Source organism: Hyperolius riggenbachi, chromosome 12, assembly GCF_040937935.1.
Source record: "Hyperolius riggenbachi isolate aHypRig1 chromosome 12, aHypRig1.pri, whole genome shotgun sequence".
NCBI lineage: Eukaryota > Metazoa > Chordata > Amphibia > Anura > Hyperoliidae > Hyperolius > Hyperolius riggenbachi.
The window spans coordinates 177,112,704-177,136,798 of NC_090657.1; the positions used below are offsets into that span (position 1 = coordinate 177,112,704).

The window sequence follows — 24,095 nt, forward strand, 5'->3', positions numbered from 1 at the left end:
GTCAAAATGAATGGCAGTTTAGGCGGCAAAACCTGACCTTTAGGCGCCAAAATCTGACCTTGCCCCAGGCGCAACTTGGTCTTGATCCGTCCCTGACGGGAATATTGCATGGTGTGTAGCAGGCATTAGGCTCTTTTCTCTTCCCCCTTTCCAGAACAGATATTTTGTCAACTGACTCCCCAAAACTGAACCACATTATCAAGGTGTAGCGTGACAAATGCTTTATATAGAGACAGGGGCATATCTGGGTAATACAGCGCCTCTGGCAAACACTGAAATTGCCCCCCTCCCGCTCCCCCTCCAGACCATCCCCCTACCCCATTATAACAGCTTCTTTTTTTGCATATATTCGTGTTTTTTAAGCTGGAAATTGCAGAAGTTACATGTGTTGTCTTTAGATATCAGAATTAAGCAGCTGGGTTACCCAAGTACCACAATTTATTATGCATAAATTGGTCCCATGTCAGTATATGGATTCCCTCAGTATAGGTAGTTAGATATCACCTAGTATAAGTACCACCCCCCCCCCCCCCCCCAGTATAGGTGATGACCAATGTTTCCGGCAGTATAATTAGCTCCCCAGTATAGGTAGTGAGAGATGTCCCCCAGTATAAAGTAGCCCCCTAGTTTAGGTGGTGAAATGTGTCTCCCAATATAAGAAGCCCTCAAATAGGTGTTCCCCCAGTAAAGGTAATGAAAGGTGTCCCCCAGTATAGGTAGTGAGTAGAGTTGGGCGAACAGTTCGGCTGTGTTAGCCGAACTGCAGCCGAACTGTTCGGCTGCCCAAGCTGTCATTTATCTGTGGCTCTTACTACTTCCGGGTCGCAATGACCCGGAGTAGTACGTCTGCGCTGGCCCTGCGGAGCGCGTCCTAGATCGCGCTCCCGTTGCCGGGCACTCTCTGCGCATGTGTGTGACGTCATGAGTGAAGTAGTAAGAGCCACAGATAAATGACAGCTTGGGCAGCCGAACAGTTCGTCTGCAGTTCGGCTAACACAGCCGAACTGTTCGCCCAACTCTAGTAGTGAGGCATCCCCCAGTATGGCAGTGCAGCATGAGGGATGTTGTGCCCATGACATGAGCCATGCCTGTACCACTCTAGATAAGTCACTGTATAGAGGCAGCGTTCTACCTCAATACGTTGCACCCATGCCTCTTAGCTACAGATGGCCAATCAGAAACCGATAATTTGCATACAGGTAATGGAGGCTCAGGGGGTAATCTGGGCGATGGATGAAGCAGATAGTAGGATATCAGTAAAGATACAAATATTCTACTATCTCATCCATTATCCTGTCACATCAACCCCTACCAACACCTAACACTAACTTACCGTATATATACTCTAATACAAGTCGACCTTGTGTGTAAGTCGACTTCAATAGTCAACCCTCTTAAAGGGGCTCTACAGCGAAAAACTGTAAAATTTAAAATATGTGCAAACATATACAAATAAGAAGTACATTTTTTCCAGAGTAAAATGAGCCGTAAATTACTTTTCTCCTATGTTGCTGTCACTTACAGTAGGTAGTAGAAATCTGACAGAAGTAACAGGTTTTGGACTAGCAGCCACTAGGGCGTGCTCAGTAGGCAGTAGCAGTGTTAGGGAGTTTTGCCCAGTGTCTCCTGCTGATATAGATGCTGGCTAACTGAGCAGGCAGAGCTGAGATTTGAATCCTGGTCTCCTGGGTCAGAGGCAGAGCCCTTAACCAGTACATTATCCAGCCACAGCAGGGCCCTTTCACACCTATGCGGTATTTTTACCGCTGGGCAATAAGAGTCTATGCAGACTTTCATACTTTTTTGCCGCATCCCAGACGCAGGTCCAAAACTATGTTAACGCGCATCTTCTGCGGCAAGCTGCGGTAATCTGCGTTGGCCCGCAGATCATGGAAGTCTATGACAACGCGTGATTTTTTTTAAAATGAACACAGCGGCGACACGCATGCGTGGAAGCATACTTTCACAATATGCTTACGTGCACTTTCGCATAACCCACAACAGGAAGTGAGCGCAAGCGCGCTTCACTTCCTGCTTTTCCAATGCCAGATGGGGAACACCACATAGTAACGCGGCATTCCCTGAAGGCCTGTTTCTGGCAGTGTGGCGGAAGCGACGTACCGAATCGCTGCCACCAGCTGAGGTGATCACATGATCTCCAAACCGATCACATGCTGCTTCATGAATTTTCCTCAAGGAGAAAGAACTCCTGTAGAACTAAACAGATGGTAGGAGACACCTACAGGATTGGAGGCTTCATCAGTAGCTTCTTCCAAGGCACGCTGGTATGTGTGGATGTGGAGCAGGTTTTCCCCAGATCTGAGAATATCACATATCGCTCTGTAAACACATAAGAGAGGACAAGCGTGACAGATCAGCAGATTCCTTAAGAGTAAAAATCTGGTTATCGTTTATATCTCTTTACATGGTGCTTCGCGAGTGATCCCTGGCGGATTGCAACCAACGAACAACATCTGTGCATGTTTGAATGAAGTGATCGTCTACTGATTGGAATGATAAGCAGAAGCGATAAGCTTAAAAACACCACTATCGCGAAAAACTTAAAATTAGAAAATACATGTAATCATATCATAAGTAGTAAGTTTCTTCCAGAGTAAAATGAGCCATAAATTACTTTTCTCCTATGTTGCTGTCACTTACAGTAAATAGTTAAATTCTGACAGAACTGACGGCTTTTGAACTAGCCCATCTCTTCATGGGGGATTCACAGCAAGGCTTTTATTCTTAAAAAAGAGACATTCCCTGAAAAGGATTTATACAAGGATGCTGGGCCAGCCTCCGTGCTCGCTGCACACTTTTTTGGGGGCAGTTGGATGGAGCAATTGCCATTTGCTAAGTGTTTTTGAAACTAAACAAAAACCATGAGAATTCCCCATGAGAAGATGGGCTAGTCCAAAACCTGTTACTTCTGTCAGATTTCTACTACCTACTGTAAGTGACAGCAACATAGGAGAACAGTAATTTACGTCTCATTTTACTCTGGAAGAAACATGCTTGTTATTTGTATTGCATTTTAAATGTTACAATATTCGCGATAGTGTTCCTTTAAGGAAGTGCGTAACTAGCCACATGTGCGTTGTTTAAATGGAGCGACCATTTGTTAATATTCGATATGAATGTCTGACACGATTAATCTATCAAGATGGATCGGTCTACATGGATAATAATAGTTATCTTTTGCGGACGTTAGTACCCTTTTTCAATGGACTCCTCTCACTTCAGTTTCTCTTAATGATGAAATGTGAGCTGTATAATATTTCTCACAGCTCACCTTTGTCTTTTTCCATGTAAGTGTACACCCAGTAACCCCACGCCAGGGGAAGGAGTCCAGCAAAATAGAAGACGTACTCCCAGCCATACCAGTCCAGGATCAGAGAGCCAGCTCCTCCAATCAGCAGAGTCCTAGAAGACACAGACAGCGATAAGAGCCGAGACCACCTCCTGTTATTAGTCAAACATGACAGCTCACAGCAACCAATCGGCTCACTGCATTTTAAAAGACACCTGAACTGAGAGGGAGATGGAGGCTGAAAAAAAGAAGAAGCAGAAGTAATGACTGTGTGTGAACCCTCCTGAACTGAATCAGTATCTCAAGCGGTCTCTTGTTTCTCAGCTGTTTTAGCTTCTCTTTACTTTTCAGGAAACTGCATTGACTTGACAAGCTGCTGACAAAAAGGTATATTGCAAAGATAACAACTCAAGTATTTTAGTGGTTTTTTTTTTTTAACTCTAGCTGTACTGGAAAACAGAAAGGGACTTTTACTATATGTGTATAAGTTTACTTCATCAGTCAGGTACACTTTAACTTACACAGTCTTTTTACAAGAGCTAGCTCCTGCAATGCTGGTCATTCTAATTCACAGACCGTTGGGGTCAAAGAAATCAGAGGGTCCTCCTTAGAACATAATTTGAATGTTAACCTATTTCCTTTTAAACAATACCAGTTGCCTGGCAGTCCTGCTTATCTATTTGGCTTCATGTCACTGCCCTGAAGGGTGGCTTCAAAACGTCAAATGATCGATTAATAGCAGAAACAAAATTTATAAATTGGTTCAAAGCTGTGCAGAACGGTTTGAATAAGGACAACAACTTTCTATATTGGTATGAGATTGATGATATTTGAACTTTGTCAGCCATTATAGCTGAACTTGTGAACTAAGAATTTACGATACCTCTGTGTCAGTCCAACTCCCAGGTCTGTGAGCAGGTGTTAAACAAGGATCCTTATCTTAGCTTACAACCTCTAACCCCAGGTCGATGGTCTGTGTGAATTAAGGCATTTTAATGACATGTATTTATGCTTGAAAAAATATCTGTTTTCCCTTTTGATGTTGCATGTATATAAACTGTCTGTACCACCAGTTTGCAAACTAACAGGATATAAGCCAGACGAAGGCTGCAAGGCCGAAAGCTTGCTTAATTTTATTCATTTTTAGTTAGCCAATAATTGGTATCATCCTGGTTTAAAACTTCTTGCTATTTGGCTGCAGTAGTGTCTGAATAACACCTGAAACAAGCATGCAGCTAATCTTGTTAGACTTAAAGGGGAACTGAAGTAAGAGGTATACGGAGGCTGCCATATTTATTTCCTTTTAATCAATACCAGTTACCTGGCAGCCCTGCTGGTCTATTTCTCTGCAGTAGTGGCTGAATAACACCAGAAACAAGCATGCAGCTAGTCTTGTCAGATCTGACTTTAAAGTCTGAAACACCTGATCTGCTGCATGCTTGTTCAGGGGCTATGGCTAATAGTATTAGAGGCAGAGGGTCAGCAGGGCTGCCAGGCAACTGGTATTGCTTAAAAGGAAATAAACATGGCAGCCTCCATATACCGCTCTCTTCAGTTCCCCTTTCAGTCAGAGCACCTGATCTGCATGCTTGTTCAGGGGCTATGGCTAATAGTATTAGAGGCAGAGGATCAGCAGGGCTGCCAGGCAACTGGTATTGCTTAAAAGGAAATAAACATGGCAGCCTCCATATACCGCTCTCTTCAGTTCCCCTTTCAGTCAGAGCACCTGATCTGCATGCTTGTTCATGGACTATGACTTAAAATATTAGAGGCAGAAGATCAGCAAGGCAGCCAGGCAATGTGCATCGGTTTAAAAAAAACTAACTATGTCAGCCTCCATATCCCTCTCTTTTCAGGTTTACTTTAACATGTGATCCAGGAAGATGGCCATAATCTAAAACACTGACGCATAAGCTACGCAATTCATGCACGGGATCTCCAGCTTATTAACCTCCCTGGCTGTATGATCATTTCCAGATTTTTGGGGTCGAAAAATGGCACCTTTTTTTGCACGCTTTTAGACCCTAAAAGCAGGAAAGAAATCATACCGCAGTGAGATCTGCGGCAGCCCTAAACTTACCTCCCTTGGATCCAGTAATGCAATTCGTCCTGCATCCTCTGGGTGGCACTGTAACCCTATAGTGAGATCGCCATCTGTCATGACGACAAATTAGAAGAACCTCCGAGGACCGGAAGGAGAATGGCTGCCGGTGTCTGGATCCCGGGGGAGGGGAGTTGAAATGCCCGCTGCGCTTCAGGCTCTGTATAGACCTCCCGGTGGCTACCCAGAGTCAGGCTCGGGATTACCGCGCTCTTCCTGGCTTTTTCCCACCTCGAGCCTGACTCTGGGTTACCGCCAAGGAAATGAATTATTTCCCTTGTTTCTGTGCGTGATTAGGCCCCTTTCCACAACACCCACAATCAGATCTGCCAGCACTGGGTTTCAATCACAACGGTTCACCTAATAACTACCACGATCAGAGTCTGAACTGTTTGGGCTGAACTATAGTAGAGCGAAGCCATCAGGAGTCTATACATTTACAAACAGCGATCAGTCATCTCATTCATGGCTTGCAGTGCTTCTTTTTCTTTCTTTGCTCACGGTAAACACGCGAGCAGGCCAGCACACACTGGCAGATCACATTACGTTGCTGCCGGGCATAACCGATAGAGATCTACGCCGGGATCCCAGATGCATGTTTGCTTTATTCAGACTGTGTTGCTTGTTTGCTTACTGACTAGATTAAGAATTTACTGCTTATAATTAAACAGATCATACTTTTAAGTTAGGCTACATACAGTAGCTGCGTTAGTCTTCCGGTTATGGTTGTCATATTTAAACGTCCCAGAAGGTGGCGACAAATATCAACTTATCTGAATTGCACAGTTGCTGAATATAATAATTATTATTATGTATTTTTATACAGCACTGACATCTTCTGCAGCACTTTACAGAGTACATAGTCATGTCACTGACTGTCCTCAGGGGAGCTCACAATCTAATTCTACCATAGTCATAATCTAATGCCTCTACCATATTATTATAATTTTATATTTATATAGCACTAAAATCTTCTGCAGCACAATACAGAGTATATAGTCATGTCACTGACTGTCCTCAGAGGAGCTCACAATCTAATCCTACTATAGTCATAGTCCACTGTCCTACCATATTATTATTATGTATTAATATAGCACTGACATCTTCTGCAGCACGTTACAGAGCACATAGTCATATCACTGACTGTCCTCAGAGAAGCTCACAATCTAATCCTACCATAGTCATAGTCTAATGCCTCTACCATATTATTATTATTATGTATTTATATAGCACTGACATCTTCTGCAGCACATTACAGAGTATATAGTCATGTCACTGACTGTCCTCAGAGGAGCTCACTATCTAATCCCACCATAGACATAGCCTAATGTCCTGCCATAATATTATTATGTATTTATATAGCACTGACATCTCATGCAGCACATTACAGAGCACATAAGTCATGTCACTGACTGTCCTAGGAGGAGCTCCCAATCTTTATTTTGTGCAGGTATGATGCGGTCATAAAATTAGGCGTGTGCTCAATACACACATCTTATGTGGCTCTATCTTCACATACATTGGCAGACCTATGCAACTGAGGAGCCAGTTTATATATGACTCACTACTTCTTGGCTGGCAGGAAAAGAGGTCCGGCAGGTGTAACTGCACCCATTCAGCTACATGGAGATACAAATGTCACCCAAAATGATCCTTAGTCATAGTTTCGGGTGACTGGAATGATCCCTGTACAGACACAATGCCTGACTGATCCATGGAGAGGGAGGAGAAGTGGGAGGGCACCCTGCTGCGAGAACTCTAGGAGAGCAAGGATTGGGCGAGCCAGGTCTGATGGAGAGGATAGTTGGGAGAGAAGGTGAATGACTTTCAGGGACACCTGTACCGGCGATTTTTACCGAAGGTTATGGGAGAGAAATGTAGCATGTGTGCACAGCTTGAGGCGTAAGGCCCAGTAGAGCTCTTTCAGGTATGCTTCGGGTTTGCGGTTGGCCTTGCAGCTTTTGCGCTCCAATGCAAAAGATAGGAGCCCTGCTTTTCAGTTGTGTTTTTGCAGCAACTTTGTTGGCAATTTTCATTTGTAAATAAAGTTTAAACCACTTGCAAGGTCTCCAGAGATCCATTTTTGCCACCTTACGACGAGTTTCTCCTCCCCCAGTACAAGAGGTAATCAGCTCTTCCCTATTTGGAGATCAAAAAGCGCTTATGACCTCTTGTGCTAGGGGCGGGGTAACGCACCGGAAGTGGTCTAAAATTGGCCTAGAGTATACATGTGAAACTCTGGCCCATGGGCCAAATCTGGCCCTCAGAGCCATAAATTTTGCCCTCAAGTGGTTTCCCCACTTTGCATTATCTTTGGCCCACTCTAGACCACCAGGGAAGCTATATTGGAGGTGAAGCCCTGGCACACCAGGAAAGCCATATGGGATAGATAGGGGGAAAGCACTGGGCACCATGGAACTGTATAGGGGAGGATGAGGGTCTCTAGATACCAGGGAACTGTATGTGTGAGGGAGGACCACTAGTCACCAGGGAACTTTATAATGGAGGAAGGTGGCCAGTAGACATTGAGGTTGGCCCACTGCAAAGTCCCAGTGCACTTTTCACATATATGCGCTCCTCCCATTCATTTGCCAATAACTTTATTACTACTTATGATGCCTAAATGATCTATGTATTGTTTTTTTCAGGACAAATTAGGCTGAGTGATATTTTTGTTTATTAATTACTCAATTTTCTGTGCATTTTAAAGGGAAAATAGGGAGTGGGGGGGGGGGGAATTGAAAAAACACACTATTTCTTCAGTTACATCATCATTTATAGCTTTACAATAAACAGTGCTAACTACTGTATAAGTTAAACCCAAAATGTTATTTGCTTATCCATCCTGGTTATTACAACATTTTTGTACAATGTATGGTGGCAATATTGCTATTGTTTTTTGCTTTCTTTTTGTACACTATCGATGATTACAAGACCTTATTTCCAAAAATAACATTAATATACCCTCATGGCATACGTATTTAAAAAGCCAAGTTCCTAAGGTAACAATATAGTTAATTTTCTTTTATATTTTGGCACTTTGTTTTCCTTTTACAAGTCTTGATTTTTGTACAGAATATACGAACATGTTGCTTTTGATTCAGTTTGTTACAAAAATGAATACACAAGACATGGACCTCAACCCTAAAACACCCTAAAAGCTATTTTACTACCTATCATGCTTAGAATGTTACCACATATGTCTTGTGTAGTTTTACTAATACTTTCCCAAGTTTGATCATAATTGTAAAAATACATTTTTATGTTGGATTGAGTTTGTCTCTACCCATTTCTTATGTGATGTGGGGCCAAGCTTTAAAACACACCAAAATGTATTCTACAATTCGTCCCGGTTAAAGTGATACCACATGTGCCTAATTTAGTAACACACTGCTGGTGCATCCTCCACAACTACACTGGACGTGTAAACTCGTCCAGTTAGGATGAAGTGGTTAAGTTTGACACCCCTGGCCTAGGAGACGTGGAAAGTAGTTTAAACTTTAATGACACAGGAAACAGAACAAAAAAATAACCCAAATCAGAAGTGCTGTAGAATTGCCGGCAGTAGTTTGTATAGCGCTTCCATTTGCAAATTGTGCCCAAAAATTCCTGTAGCAAACGCTAGCAAAAGTGCTCAGCATTTGTTACAGCGATCGGCTATCTGTTAGGGCCCCAGACCTTCGGCATGATTGCAATGAAAGCCATGTGCACACACTCAATTAGTGTTGCCCCATCAGGACTGAGCCCAATTCTTCGAGCAACACTGTGGCATCCAATCGCTGAACAAACACGTCTCACAGGTACAGCCCAGGGGCGCGTCTGTTTCTATGAAGGAGGAGGGGCGACAGATAATGGGCATTGCTGACGCTAAAGACCCAGCGAGCATTTCACATATTTACGCAAGGTCAGGAGACACCTGTAAACACGTTACATTAGTGACCAAGTCCCTCCTGAATGGCCGCCATCTGATTTGCTTATTTTCCCACTCAGTTGGTGGGCCCTAACGATAGTTTCTGATCGTTCCCAACAATCAGATCGGACGGTTTTGGTAAATTGGATAGTTAATGGACACCTTAAACAGCAACTTTAACCCAGGATTGAACTTCATCCGAATCAGTAGCCGATGCTCCCTTTCCCACGAGAAATCTTTACCGTTTCTCCAAAACATCATTAGATCATTAGTGAAACCCCTCACACAGTGTGATGCCATAGTCATAACAGTTTCCTGTCTGTGAACCTTGATGCATTGTGGGAAATAACAGCTATTTCCAACTGCCAAGCAAGCAGTATCTTTCTCTGTGCAAGCATGCTTATACAGGTTAAACTCGAAAAAATTAGAATATCATGCTAAAGTCAATTTATTTCAGTAATTAAACTTAAAAGGTGAAACTAATATATAGAATAGGAACCCTTTGCAGATGTTTTGGATGAATTGACTGATTAGAGTCTGACACTTTGAGCCTAGAGAATATTGAACATTTTCACAATATTCTAATGGTTTGAGATTTTGATTTTAGGGTTGTCATAAGCTGTAAGCCATAATTAAAATGAGAAAGGCTTGCAATATCTCGCTTTGCATGTAATGAGTTTATTTCATATATTAGATTCATCTTTTAAGTTGGATTAGTGAAAGGTTCACGGTGGATCAAACAACATAAACAATATATCTTGTATTTTTCAATGTCTCACCTTGCAATATATTGATTTATTTTTCTCCTCTTGCTACTATCTCTTGGTGAAGTCCCCCTTTAAGGTGCCTACACACACACTACGGCCGCCAACGACTGGTCCTTCAGACCCTCCTGCTGGGCGGACGTTCAGCCGACAGTAGCGTGTATGTATGCGCTGTCGGCGGACACACTCAGCGGATTGTTCAGAAACAGACTTATCAGTCCGCCGACAGCGTGTACACACGCACTACTGTCGGCTGAACGTCCGCCCAGCGGGAAGGTCCGGCAGACCCGTCGTTGCCGCCGGTAGTGCGCGTGTATGCACCTTTAAAGGGGAACTTCAGCCTAAACAAACATACTGTCATTAAGTTAGTTATGTTAGGTTAATTAAAATAGATAGATAATATAATCTCTTACCCACCCTGTTTTAAAAGAACAGGTAAATGTTTGTGATTTCATGGGGCAGCCATATTTTTGGTTGAAAGGAGGTAACAGGGAGCATGAGACACAGTTCCAACTGTCCTGTGTCCTGATAACCCCTCCCAGCTGCACACACTAGGCTTCAAATTTCAAATTCAAAATTGAAAAAAAAAAAAATTGCACCAAGACAGCAGAACAAGAACAAAAACATCAGGAATCCCATCATGCTTTGCACAGCATTGGGGGAAAAATGCCCGGGTAGTTTTCTTCTGTGCAGCTAGAAATGAGGCTTGGGAAAAAAAAAAAATTTCTGATGTGAAAATTTTTAAGAAGCACCAAGCCTTTTCAGTGCTGCTTAGTAGATTTTTAGTCTGGAGGTTCACTTTAAGGTAGAGGAAAAGACCAGGACAGGACCTGTTGAGAAACATGGGGAAAGAGGGAGTAACAGAGATGGATCAGCACCGCTTACCCACACTGGGAGCCGCAGCCTACGAAGCTGCAGGTGAAGCCTCGCTCCTTCTCATGGAAGCGTCTGGCAAAGATGCTGGACAAGGCTGGGAAGTGAACTCCTGGGACGGAGAAAGAAGAGAGAGAAAACACAGATAAATGGATTCTCACGTGTCACAAACTTACATCTACCAGCTGTAACCTGCATCAGAGCGGACACCACATGAAATATCTGCGGTTTTAAAGTGAACCGAGCACCATTTTTAGCACCCAGGCCATCTAAATAGCACATTAAATATGTATGCCAACAATGTGGCTCATTAATAGAAAAAAAAAAAAAAGTCTCTTTACCTTCTTTTGTTTAACAATCTTCTTCAGCATTAATGCCAGAGTTAAATCACCACATCACCGTGGCAGAGGAGTGATTTATTACCTAGAAAAAGACCTGCAAAGTTCTACAACTTCTACAACATGATCTGCAGGTCGCAGATCACGCTGCCCTGGCTCACAGGGCTTTTCTTCCTGGAGAGGCTGAGCTTTGAGCTGTAGCTCTGCCTCTCTGCGGATCTCCGCCCCTCTCAGGGAAAGAGGTTTGAGAGGGGCGGGGAGAGGCAGCGATCCGCAGAGATTGACTCCGCAGCTACAGTGTAAAGTTCTGCCTCTTCGAGGAAGTGAAGCCCTGTGAGCTTGGGGGCGTTGCAGGGCTTATCTCTGATAATAAATCACTCCTCTGTTGCGGGGATGCAGCGATTTAACTCTGGCATTAAAGCTGAAGAGGATTGTTAAACAAAAGAAGGTAAAAAAAAAAAAAAAAAAAAAAAAAAAAAAAAAGAGACTTCAGAGGCTCTTTACATTTTACCTCTTCTTTTTACATTTAAAAATTTAGAAGAGAGTTTTATTCCCCTACTTCTGAGGCCTGCCCTACCACAGAAGTTTCAGGCAGATAAGGACTGATGTAATGATTGCACACATTAGCAAAGAGCAAGAGTTTACAGTGATGCCAACTTCACACATGCAACTGGATGAATAGGAAGGGGGGGGGGGGGGTTTGAAGAGTCGGGAATGACAGCTCCTATAGCTATTAGAATCTAGGGGGGGGGGGGGGGAAGTGGAGCTTGGTTCCCTTTAAGTGCAACCAGCAATGCCCCCATGATCTTGTGACCGGTCACATTTAAAGGGGAACTCCATTTTTTTTTTAGTGGAAAGTGCTAAAATCCTATTTCAAAGCTCCGCAAGACATTCATAATTCAATCCTATTAAAAAGTGGCTATGCATTTCCAATACTGACTAATATTGCATTTTTTTATGTATTCTTCTTTTCAATAAACTGGGAATCTGTACTCTTTATGGTGTATGGACCGCCCAAAATAATGAGATGCGCAAGAGCCCTTAGGGCTCAAACACACTATAAGTGCTTTTGCAATTGATTAGCACTGAGTGCTTTAAAAAAATAAAAAATAAATAAATCACTTGCATTCACTTTAATTAAAACCGATGTGAAAATCGTGTGTTCGGGTATATTTATACGTGTATGCAATCGCGGCGATTTTTACCGTCATTTTGATGAAAGTAAATAGGAGCGATTTTCAAAAAGCGCTCAGAAACTCCCATATCACAGCTCCTGTAAGGAACCCTGTGGAATAACCATGTTTACAGGCACGTGTTTGACCAGCCTACAAGCAGTGTCAGACTGAGAGGTGGAAAAGCTGAGGAAATCCGCCTGCTGGCCAAGCAGCAGAAACCCTGTATTATCACTTTCCATAGAAACCTGCAGCAAGTCTTTATTGTGAGCAGCAACACATGATTACTGCTGCTTGGTCAGCAAGTGGATTTCCTCAGCTTTACCAGCTCCCAGTCCAACACTGCTTACAAGTAAGCAAACTGAAATAAAGCTTTCCATTGTTACCTGCAATGTACAAAGCTGAACTGGAGGACTTACCCAATTCTCAACAATAGTACATTTTAACTTAAAGGACACCTGAAGTGAGGGGGATATGGAGGCTGCCATATTTATTTACTTTTAAAGCAATACCACTTGCCTGGCAGCCCTGCTGATCCTCTGCCTCTCATACATTTACCCATAGACCCTGAACAAGCAAGTGCAGATCAGATGCTTGTTTCAGCTGTGTGATTCAGACTCAACTGATGCATGAAAGATCAACAGGACAGCCAGGCAACCTGTATTGTTTAAAAAGAAATATGGCAGCCTCTATACACCTCTCACCGCGGGTGTCCTACCTGGGGCAAATAGGTATGTGTAAATGGAGGCTTGTGTCATGTGTGTTCACGAGTGCTGATACTTACTGCGCGTTGCGTTCTCTTTTGTCAAGCTCGGTTAAACAGTAAAAGGCCCCCCATTATCGGCCACGACTTGCACATGCGCAGTATGTACTTTTACCCTTTTGCGGCCATGCTTCCCTAGCTCCTGCCTTTCTGGCGGGGCGTGCTCTAATCCAGACCGCAGCACAAGGGGGTGGACCGGACATACTGCGCATGCCCTGGGAATGCAGGAGCTATGAGAGCACGCACGCTGGGAAGGCAGAGCTCAGGGAATGCAGCCACAAGGGGGAGGGGAATACTACGCATGCGCAAGTAAGCTAAGTCACGGCCAATAATGCGGCTTTCAATGCTGGGTACACACGATGCAATTTCCCGCCCGATCGACGGGTAATCTGACAGGAAGCTGCATCGTGCGTACATGTCCAAAGTGCACCCGATCGATAAAGCGATTGATTTTCCAATTATAAGTCTGCAAAGTCAATCCCTTTATCGATCAGGAGCCGATCGGACATTTTGCGCGGGAAATTGCATTGTGTGTATTACAGCTGTACTGAGCATGACGGAATAGAGCAGGAGGGGCAGTAAGTGTCAGCCTTTATTTACAGCCGGGTATCCTTTAAAGTTCTGCTAAACTAAAACAAAACTGAAAAACACAAATGAAGCAAAGCTAGTGCTGATTACTTCAGATTGCCTGACACACTCATGCAATCTCTTTCCACACATATATGCCATCTACTGTCAGTGAATGAGAACAAGGACCACTGGAACTAGAAAATGCCAGTACTAGCAAACAGGAGATGAATGCCTGGCAATATGGAGGTGGCCTCAATACCCAACCTAGAGAAACCACCAGGCGAAGGTGGCAAAAGTTGCAGGGCAGTTTTGAAGTATTCAGCAATAGTCTTAGTCTTTTTTCTGTTTTTTTAAGACTTCAAAAGGGATAAACAAATGTATTGCTTATATAAAAACTATTCTCTACCCAAGCCCCTCCCCATCATACCATAGCTATTCTCTAACCCACTCCCCTCCCATCATACCATACCTAGTCTCCACCCCAAGTCCCTCCCCCATCATACCATAGCTAGTCTCTACCCAATCTCCTCCCCATCATACCATAGCTATTCTCTACCCCAAGCCCCTCCCAGTCATACCATAGCGATTCTCTACCCCAAGCCCCTCCCCATCACACCATAGCTAGTCTCTTCCCAAGCCTCTCCCCACATACCATAGCTATTCTCTACCCAAGCCCCTCCCCATCACACCTTAGCTAGTCTCTACCCCAAGCCCCTCCCCATCATACCATAGCTAGTCTCTACCCCAAGCCCCTCCCCATCATACCACAGCTAGTCTCTACCCAAGCCCCTCCCCATCATACCATAGCTATTCTCTACCCAAGCCCCTCCCCATCATACCATAGCTAGTCTCTACCCCAAGCCCCTCCCCATCATACCATAGCTATTCTCTAACCCAAGTCTCTCCCCATCATACCATAGCTATTCTCTAACCAAAGCTCCTCCCCCTCATACCATAGCTATTCTCTAACCCAAGCTCCTCCCCATCATACCATAGCTAGTCTCTACCCCAAGCCCCTCCCCATCATACCATAGCTAGTCTTTACCCCAAGCCCCTCCCCATCATACCATAGCTAGTCTCTACCCCAAGCCCCTCCCCATCATACCATAGCCATTCTCTACCCCAAGCCCCTCCCCATCATACCTTGCATAAGTCCCATCAGGAAGCGCAGGAAACTGACCAGCAGAAGGGATGATGTGGTGGCATGGGTAGCCACCGGGGTGACCAATGTGATGAAGCCCCATACCACAGCCGAGACAAGGAGGACCCTTTCTCCTCCCACTCTAGAGGAGTAAATATAGGTGTTAGCCACACACCCAACGTGAAGCTCTGCAAAGACACACCCCCAATAGGAAGAAACTTTGCCAAGATACCCCCCCAACAGGAAGAAGATCTGCCAAGACACACCCACAACAAGAAGATGGTGTCTGGAAGAAGAACTATGCGCTACCTGTAGCAACCATGCAGCTTCTATCTGACAGGTCTCTATGGGGGACTAGAAATTTGGAGAACTTGAGTGATCACTACTGACAATAAGGACTGTTTTAGTTAATATGTATTTTAGAGTGTTCCACTACAGCTGCTATTATAGACAGTCTATAAGTCAATATGTGGGAGAATGTCCCTTCAATAAATAAGAACATCTGCCTAGGATTGTGCCAATTGCTGCTCTACCAGGCCTGCTGCCACTGCCTGATCGGCTTTAGGGACCACAGGTCACAAAAGTCACAAGTGACCACCACTAAGGTCAGACCTGCAGGTTGCCTCTCACTGCAAAAATTAAATTGGGGGACTGTATGCAGGAACAGTACTGGGACTACATATCCTATCCTGTCTAATCATAAACCAATATCTTTAGCAAAGTGACAAGATTCAACTATCATAGATTATGATCCTTATTTGAAATGTCACTTATCTTTAACGGCAGACCACAAATCTCTGGCCACTAACTCTACGGCTACAAATCCCTGACCACTCCCCCCTACAGCTGCAAATCCCTGACCACTCCCCCTACAGCTGCAAATCCCTGTCTACTCCCCTCTATGGCTGCAAATCCATGATTACTTCCCTCTACAATTCAAAATCCCTGACCACTCCCTTCTCTAGCTGCAAATCTCTGACCACTTTCCTCTATGGCTGAAAATCCCTGACCACTTTCCCCTATGGCTGAAAATCCCAGATCGCTCCTCTCAACAGCTGCAAATCCCTGACCACTCCTCTCTATGGCTCCAAATCGCTGACCACTCCCCTCAACAGCTGCAAATCTCTGACCACTCCCCTCTATGGCTGCAAATCCCTGACCATTTCCCCCTATGGCTGAAAATCCCTGAATGCTCCTCTCAACAGCTGTAAATCCCTGATCCCTTTTCTCTCTAGCTGAAAATCCCTGACCACTCCCCTCTCTAGCTGCATAATTAAACAAAGGCCCTCCTCTTTACACACATCATCCCACATACTCACTTGTCGCTCAGATGTCCCCCGGCCACCTGGGTCAGACAGTACCCCCAGAAGAAGCTGCTTAGAGCCAGTCCAGTCTCCCTCTTGTTCCATCGGTATTGCTCGCTGATGGTGGCCGCGCAGATTGGCAGACTGGATCGTGCGCAGTACAGGAAACACGTCCCCACAAGGAGGGTGACCATCCACACCCGCGCCTCGTACCTGCACACAGGAGGAGGAGACACTGTATATTATACAGTATGGAGGACATTTCACACGCTGCAAAGTGGCTGTTATGTTTTATGGCCTCATATTTTACGCCCTTTTGTACTTTAGTTTATATGCTTTAACATTCACTAATGATTGGCTACAGGAAAGAGGAAATCTGCTGCCTTTATTATTATTTAGTATTTATATAGCACTGACATCTTCTCAGCACGTTACAGAGCACATAGTCCTGTCACTGACTGTCCTCAAAGGAGCTTACAATCTAATCCTACCACAGTCATAGTCTAATGTCCTACCATATTATTAATTATTATTATTATGTATTTATATAGCACGGACATCTTCTGCAGCACTTTACAGAGTACATAGTCATGTCACTGACCGTCCTCAGAGGAGCTCACACTCTAATCCACGGGTGTCGAACTCCAGGCCTGGAGGGCCAGATCCATGCCAGTGTTTAGGATGGACTGAGAAAGAGAGGAATGTGTTCTGCCTGATGGACCACACCTTTCCTGATTCAGACCCATCAATTCACTTGAGCTGTGTCAAAAATGTGTGAGGACCTCGGCCCTCGTAGGACCGGTTTGACATCCCTGCTCTAATCCTACCATAGTCATATGTCTATGTATGTATCATGCAGTGGCATAGAAATAGGGAATGTAGAGATCGCACCTGGGTCTCTGGACTAGGGGCCCACCTTCATCCATTTTTTAGTTTTTCATTGGTGCTATAAAGGGAGTGCAGAATTATTAGGCAAATTAGTATTTTGACCACATCATCCTCTTTATGCATGTTGTCTTACTCCAAGCTGTATAGGCTCGAAAGCCTTCTACCAATTAAAGTGAACCGAGCACCTTTTTTATTATTCAGGACATTTCTATAGCACATGAAAAATGCATGCCGACAATCTGTTTCATTATTAAAATAAACTTTCATTTTACCTTGTATTTTACATTCAAAGTACATTAATTAGCCTGTTTCAGCAGGGCTGCCCGGCCGTCCCCGGCCGCAGAGCTTTCAGGATCCTAATTGTTTAATTGGGCTAATTACCAAGAAGTAAACAATGCTATTAGACAACAAAGTGGGTTAGTAATTAGGACTGTTTCTCCAAAGACCTAGTGTGTGTCAATGTGTCAAGATAGCATCTCTGACTTCTGTAAATAAGGAATGTGAGAAGGGGAGGGGGGGGGGGGAACATGGCAGCTTCTATGCCAGGAGAGATTCCATTGAAAGAGAATGTGCTCGTTCCCTTTAAGCATATTAGGTGATGTGCATCTCTGTAATGAGAAGGGGTGTGGTCTAATGACATAAACACCCTATATCAGGTGTACATAATTATTAGGCAACTTCCTTTCCTTTGGCAAAATGGGTCAAAAGAAGGACTTGACAGGCTCAGAAAAGTCAAAAATAGTGAGATATCTTGCAGAGGGATGCAGCACTCTTAAAATTGCAAAGCTTCTGAAGAGTGATCATCGAACAATCAAGCGTTTAATTCAAAATATTTAACAGGGTCGCAAGAAGCGTGTGGAAAAACCAAGGCGCAAAATAACTGCCCATGAACTGAGAAAAATCAAGCGTGCAGCTGCCAAGATGCCACCAGTTTGGCCATATTTCAGAGCTGCAACATCACTGGAGTGCCCAAAAGCACAAGGTGTGCAATACTCAGAGACATGGCTAAGGTAGGAAAGGCTGAAAGACGACTACCACTGAACAAGACACACAAGCTGAAAAGTCAAGACTGGGCCAAGAAATATCTCAAGACTGATTTTTCTAAGGTTTTATGGACTGATGAAATGAGAGTGAGTCTTGATGGGCCCGTGGCTGGATTGGTAAAGGGCAGAGAGCTCCAGTCCGACTCAGACGCCAGCAAGGTGGAGGTGGAGTACTGGTTTGGGATGGTATCATCAAATATGAGCTTGTGGGGCCTTTTCGGGTTGAGGATGGAGTCAAGCTCAACTTCCAGTCCTACTGCCAGTTTCTGGAATACACCTTCTTCAAGCAGTGGTACAGGAAGAAGTCTGCATCCTTCAAGAAAAACATGATTTTCATGCAGGACAATGCTCCATCACACGCGTCCAAGTACTCCACAGCGTGGCTGGCAAGAAAGGGTATAAAAGAAGAAAAACTAATGACATGGCCTCCTTGTTCACCTGATCTGAACCCCATTGAGAACCTGTGATCCATCATAAAATGTGATAGGTACAAGGAGGGAAAACAGTACACCTCTCTGAACAGTGTCTGGGAGGCTGTGGTTGCTGCTGCACGCAATGTTGATGGTGACCAGATCAAAACACTGACAGAATCCATGGATGGCAGGCTTTTGAGTGTCCTTGCAAAGAAAAGTGGCTATATTGGTCACTGATTTGTTTTTGTTTTGTTTTTGAATGTCAGAAATGTATATTTGTGAATGTTGAGATGGTATATTGGTTTCACTGGTAAAAATACATAATTTAAATGGGTATATATTTGTTTTTTGTTAAGTTGCCTAATAATTATGCACAGTAATAGTCACCTGCACACACAGATATCCCTCTAAAATAGCTAAAACTAAAAACAAACTAAAAACTACTTTCAAAAATATTCAGCTTTGATATTAATTCGTTTTTTGGGTTCATTGAGAACATGGTTGTTCAATAAAATTATTCCTCATAAATACAACTTGCCTAATAATTCTGCACTCCCTGTACTGGTACATTTTTTGGGATGTGGGAGGAAACCAGAGTGCCCAGAGGAAACCTACGCAGACACGGGGGGGGGGGGGGTTGACATACAAACTCCTTGCAGATGTTGACCTGGTCTTCTGACAGTCTGTCCGAGGAACACATCTGAAACAGAAGTGCAGCCAGTGGAGTGAGACCTAAGTCAGGTCACCTGACCAAAGTATTCAGACCAGCCCACATAAGCCAAAAGAGACTTCAAACGACAAGCAATCCAATCAAGATAGTCAAACTGTTTGCTAAATGGAGTTGAGTTTTGCCGACAGATTTAATTCTGGTCAGCTGCTCCCACTTGATAGTTTTTCTTTGGTGTATATGCAGAGCCTCTGTTTGGGTTCAAGGTGCGTTTTGTAGTTCCTGGGGGGGCTCAGCGCATCTCTGAGCTGAGGCCATCCAGAGGCGGCCTGGTGATGCGCTGATCCCACTTTTTCTGCGCAATTCTTAAATTTACTGGTAGCGCGCCCAGGCTATGCATATGCATAGGTAGGATTTAGTTAGTGTTAGGTCCCCTCCCATGGAGGAAAGACTTCTTCGACAGTGGGAGGGACAAGTACCTAACAAATTGCAAATTGTTAGTGAAACTAACATCCTCCAAGTGGTAGACAGGTCATGTGTATGCTCATTGTGTATTTGAATCCCATGAGTGGGGTGTGCACTTTTTTGCAGGTAAGCACTCATCTGTTTTTAAGTAGCGCTGTTCATTTCTTTGGTAAAGGATAAACTATTTAAGTATTAATAAAGTATTAAGAAGAATTTATATAGCACCAACATATTACGCAGCACCGTACAGAGTATGGAGTACAGTGACAGTAGCCTACATTTCCTTGATGTTGAAATCAGGAAAAGAGAACACTGTTTTGAAACCGATTTATATAGAAAGGAGACCGACAAGAATACAAGACCATGGAACGAGACCAAACAGATGAGGTTTGTTTTATTACTCCTTATTGTAGAGAATCCGCATTATTGAGAGACGTGATGTTTACGTTTTGGCCGATGATTGAGATGGACCCCCAACTTCCTTCCATCTGTAGAGCTCCACCTACATTTGTGATTAGGAAAGCTAAGTCCTTAAGAGACCATCTGGTAAGGGCAAATATAGGTAGGACATTGTCAGCACTGTGATAACATTATTAAGGGCCCAGAGGTACACCATCCCCCTACAGGATCATCTATTGCCCTAAAAGATTTTGTCACATGCGATACTAAGGGGGTAGTCTATTTCATCAAGTGCCCATGTGGCCTGGGATGTGTAGGTCAATCCACAAGGTAAATTAACCTGCTGAGTGGTCTGGACGAGCTCAGCTCGTCCAGTACCGCCGGAGCCTGCCGCTCAGGCCCTGCTGGGCCGATTTGGCTTAAATAAAAAGCAGCACACGCAGCCGGCACTTTGCCAGCCGCGTGTGCTACCTGATCGCCGCTGCAGCGCGGCGATCCGCCGCATGCAGCGGCGAAAGAGGGTCCCCCCAGCCGCCTGAGCCCAGCGTAGCCGGAACAAAAAGTTCCGGCCAGCGCTAAGGGCTGGATCGGAGGCGGCTGACGTCAGGACGTCGGCTGACGTCCATGACGTCACTCCGCTCGTCGCCATGGCGACGAGGTAAGAGAAACACGGAAGGCCGCTCATTGCGGCCTTCCGTGTTACTTCTGGCCGCCGGAGGCGATCGGAAGAACGCCTCCGGAGCGCCCTCTAGTGGGCTTTCATGCAGCCAACTTTCAGTTGGCTGCATGAAATAGTTTTTTTTTAATTAAAAAAAAACCCCTCCCGCGGCCTCCCTGGCGATCTTAATAGAACGCCAGGGTGGTTAAAACCAGGCTTAAAGAGACACTGAAGCGAGAATAATTCTCGCTTCAGAGCTCATAGTCAGCAGGGGCATGTGTGCCCCTGCTAAAACGCCGCTATCTCCCGGCTAAACGGGGGTCCCTTACCCCCCGAAATCCCCTTCGTGCAGCCGGGGATCTCTTCCTGATTGAGGCAGGGCTAACGGCTGCAGCCCTGCCTCTCAGCGCGTCTATCAGCGGCGCATCGCCGCCTCTCCCCCGCCCCTCTCAGTGAAGGAAGACTGAGAGGGGCGGGGGAAAGGCGGAGATACGCGCTGACAGACGCGTGTGAGGCAGGGCTGCGGCGGCTAGCCCTGCCTCAATCAGGAAGAGATCCCCGGCTAGCCGGAAGATAGCGGCGTTTTAGCAGGGGCACACATGCCCCTGCTGACTATGAGGTCTGAAGCGAGATTTATTCTCGCTTCATAGTCTCTTTAATGAGCACAAAAGCAACGTTCAGGTTCTTAAGACAGCCAGAGAAGGTGAATTATTCATAAAGTGCCCCCCTTAGCCCAACATTTTATGGAGTTGAGACATAGTGTAAGCCAATTGAGGTGGCAGATACTGGAGGTTGTACCCTTCCAGGAGGGCCAGCCCCACAGGATGTGCAAAACCCCTTGGGAACCCTCTGAACACTTTTAGAGGGGCACCGTAGTGATATTCAGTAGAACAGTAAATTATTCAGGGAACCCACTTTTATAGTAATTTTCCTAGTATCAGCATCAGACACACTTCCTGTATCTAGATTTTGATGCATCTTCGTACATAGCCCCGCCCTCCCAGTAATGTTTAGCCTAGGCCAGTGATCTGCAAACTTGGCCCTCCAGCTGTTGAGGAACTACAATTCCCACAATGCATTGCATGAGTCTGACAGCCACAGTCATAATTCATAAAGTACCAAGATTTATGTTGTGGCGCTTATTTGTGCAGTATCGATTGGCAGCACAGAGTTAGCAAGGAAAACCACCACCTTACACTCTAAAATAAAAAATCAAAATAACTCATGCGCCAAATGCAAATAAAATATTGCAAACACTTTAATAAAATATACCTGTTAAAATATATCTCGCAAAATATAAAACAATGGTCGGCGTTCAATCAGGCAAAACCCCCCTCACAGTAGCATCTCTTCAAACTGTCACAGAAAGGGTTAAATGTCCCCACCTGCAATAGATCCAACCACTGCTGTAAGAAAACCGTTAGAGGTTAGGCGTTTAAAGTGCGATTAGGTAACGGTTTTCTTACAGCAGTGGTTGGATCTATTGCAGGTGGGGACATTTAACCCTTTCTGTGACAGTTTGAAGAGATGCTACTGTGAGGGGGGTTTTGCCTGATTGAACGCCGACCATTAATTTATATTTTGCGAGATATATTTTAACAGGTATATTTTATTAAAGTGTTTGCAATATTTTATTTGCATTTGGCGCATGAGTTATTTTGATTGTCATAATTCATAAAGGTAAATGCATTGTGGGACTTGTAGTTCCTTAACAGCTGGAGAGCCAAGATTGCAGATCACTGGCCTAGGCGGTTTATTATGCAGAATTCTACTCCCAGACCATTCTATCTGGGAGACCAGGTATTATTGCTACCGGCTTCAGAACGCACAGTAAGCAAATATTCCAGTGATGCACCTACCACCAGTAAAAACGTTGCCAGCAATGATTCATTCCAGGATGTAAATCAGGGATAGGAAAGACTTTTCAATGGGCAAACAAAATATTGTGAAAACATTAAGTTTTGATTCATTATGTTATTTTTAGAACAGTTGTTCCTTAACCTCCTTGCCGGTTTTCCCGACCTGAGCTCGGGGTAGAAAAAAGAAGCTATTAGCGGTGATCCCGAGCTCAGGTCGGGGTAGGCATTGCAGACCTTTACCTTCGGTTTTGGAGTCCCGCGCGCGATCTCGCTGCGCAGCGGGACTCCAGCCTCTCTCCCCGGCAGTGTGGGGTCTTTCCCTGGCCGCCGGGATCCCCCATGTCCCCGCTATTCTTCCGGGGACCCGGCAGCCAGTTGGAGCAGCGGAGCCGTGGTGGTGGCAGCAGAGCGGTGGTGGCAGCGTGACGTCATCGGGGGCGGGGCTAATATTGAAAATGAACTTCTCTATATTAGAGAAATATAGAGAAGTTAGTTTATATGTATATTAGCGCCATCTTGTGGGCAAAGAGAAAACTGCAGCACAGGAGGCCAGGAAGGTACATTTTTTTTTTATTTTGCTGCAGATCTCCCTGCCAGAATGATTTTTTTCAGGTTTTAGGGTCTGAAAGAGTGGAAAAAAATTGCACCGCTTTTAGACCCTAAAATCTGGAAAGAATCAGACCGCCAAGGAGGTTAAAGTACACTAATGCTGGGGATACACAGTACGTTTTGTACCATGTATCGAGCCGCACGACAGATTGCGGCGTGTCCCCGCTCGTCCCCGTGTGCGGCCGGATCGATTCCCGCTCGTACCTGCGGGCGGCTTCCTTATCTGCGCTTCGCTTTTTTTCTTTTGGCCTGCCCGCCGGTATCGAGCGCGGAATGGATCCGGCAGGTCATCGGACACGGCGGATATTATCAATCAAGCCATCAGCGGCTCGATTGATAAAAAAAAACTAACCGTGTATACCCAGCATAAAGGAAATTAAAGTATCATTATTGTAAAAATTTTAAAATGCGTGTAAAACACATACAAATAAAGGTGGCATACATTTCTTCTAGAGTAAAATGAGCCATAAGTGACTTTCTACTATGTTGCTGTCACTTACAGTAGGTTGTAGAAATCTGACAGAACCGACAGGTTTTGGACTAGTCCATCTCTTCACTGGAAATATAAAGATATTCCCTGAGAAAGGATTTATACAAAGATGCTGGCCAGCTTCCCTGCTCGCTACACACCTTTTAGACAGTTGGACAGAGCAACTGCCATTCACTAAGGCCTGGTGCACACCAAAAACCGCTAGCAGATCCGCAAAATGCTAGCAGATTTTGGAACGCCTTTTCTTCTTTTTCTGTAGCGTTTCAGCCAGCATTTTGCGGTTTTGTGAAGCGTTTTTGGTGTAGTAGATTTCAAGTATTGTTACAGTAAAGCTGTTACTGAACAGCTACTGTAACAA

General features: G+C 44.6%; 1 protein-coding gene across 1 annotated transcript in view; it reads right to left on the reverse strand.

The window, feature by feature from the left end:
* SLC17A9 (solute carrier family 17 member 9) overlaps positions 1 to 24,095 on the reverse strand; it is a 61,455-nt gene that overhangs the window by 13,021 nt on the left and 24,339 nt on the right. The window contains exons 2-6 of the mRNA XM_068262640.1: positions 16,262 to 16,459; positions 14,945 to 15,084; positions 10,971 to 11,070; positions 3,293 to 3,423; positions 2,244 to 2,340 (exon numbers count right to left, since the gene is read on the reverse strand). Of these exons, the coding sequence (XP_068118741.1) occupies positions 2,244 to 2,340; positions 3,293 to 3,423; positions 10,971 to 11,070; positions 14,945 to 15,084; positions 16,262 to 16,459 (666 nt within the window). The remainder of the gene's footprint in view (positions 1 to 2,243; positions 2,341 to 3,292; positions 3,424 to 10,970; positions 11,071 to 14,944; positions 15,085 to 16,261; positions 16,460 to 24,095) is intronic.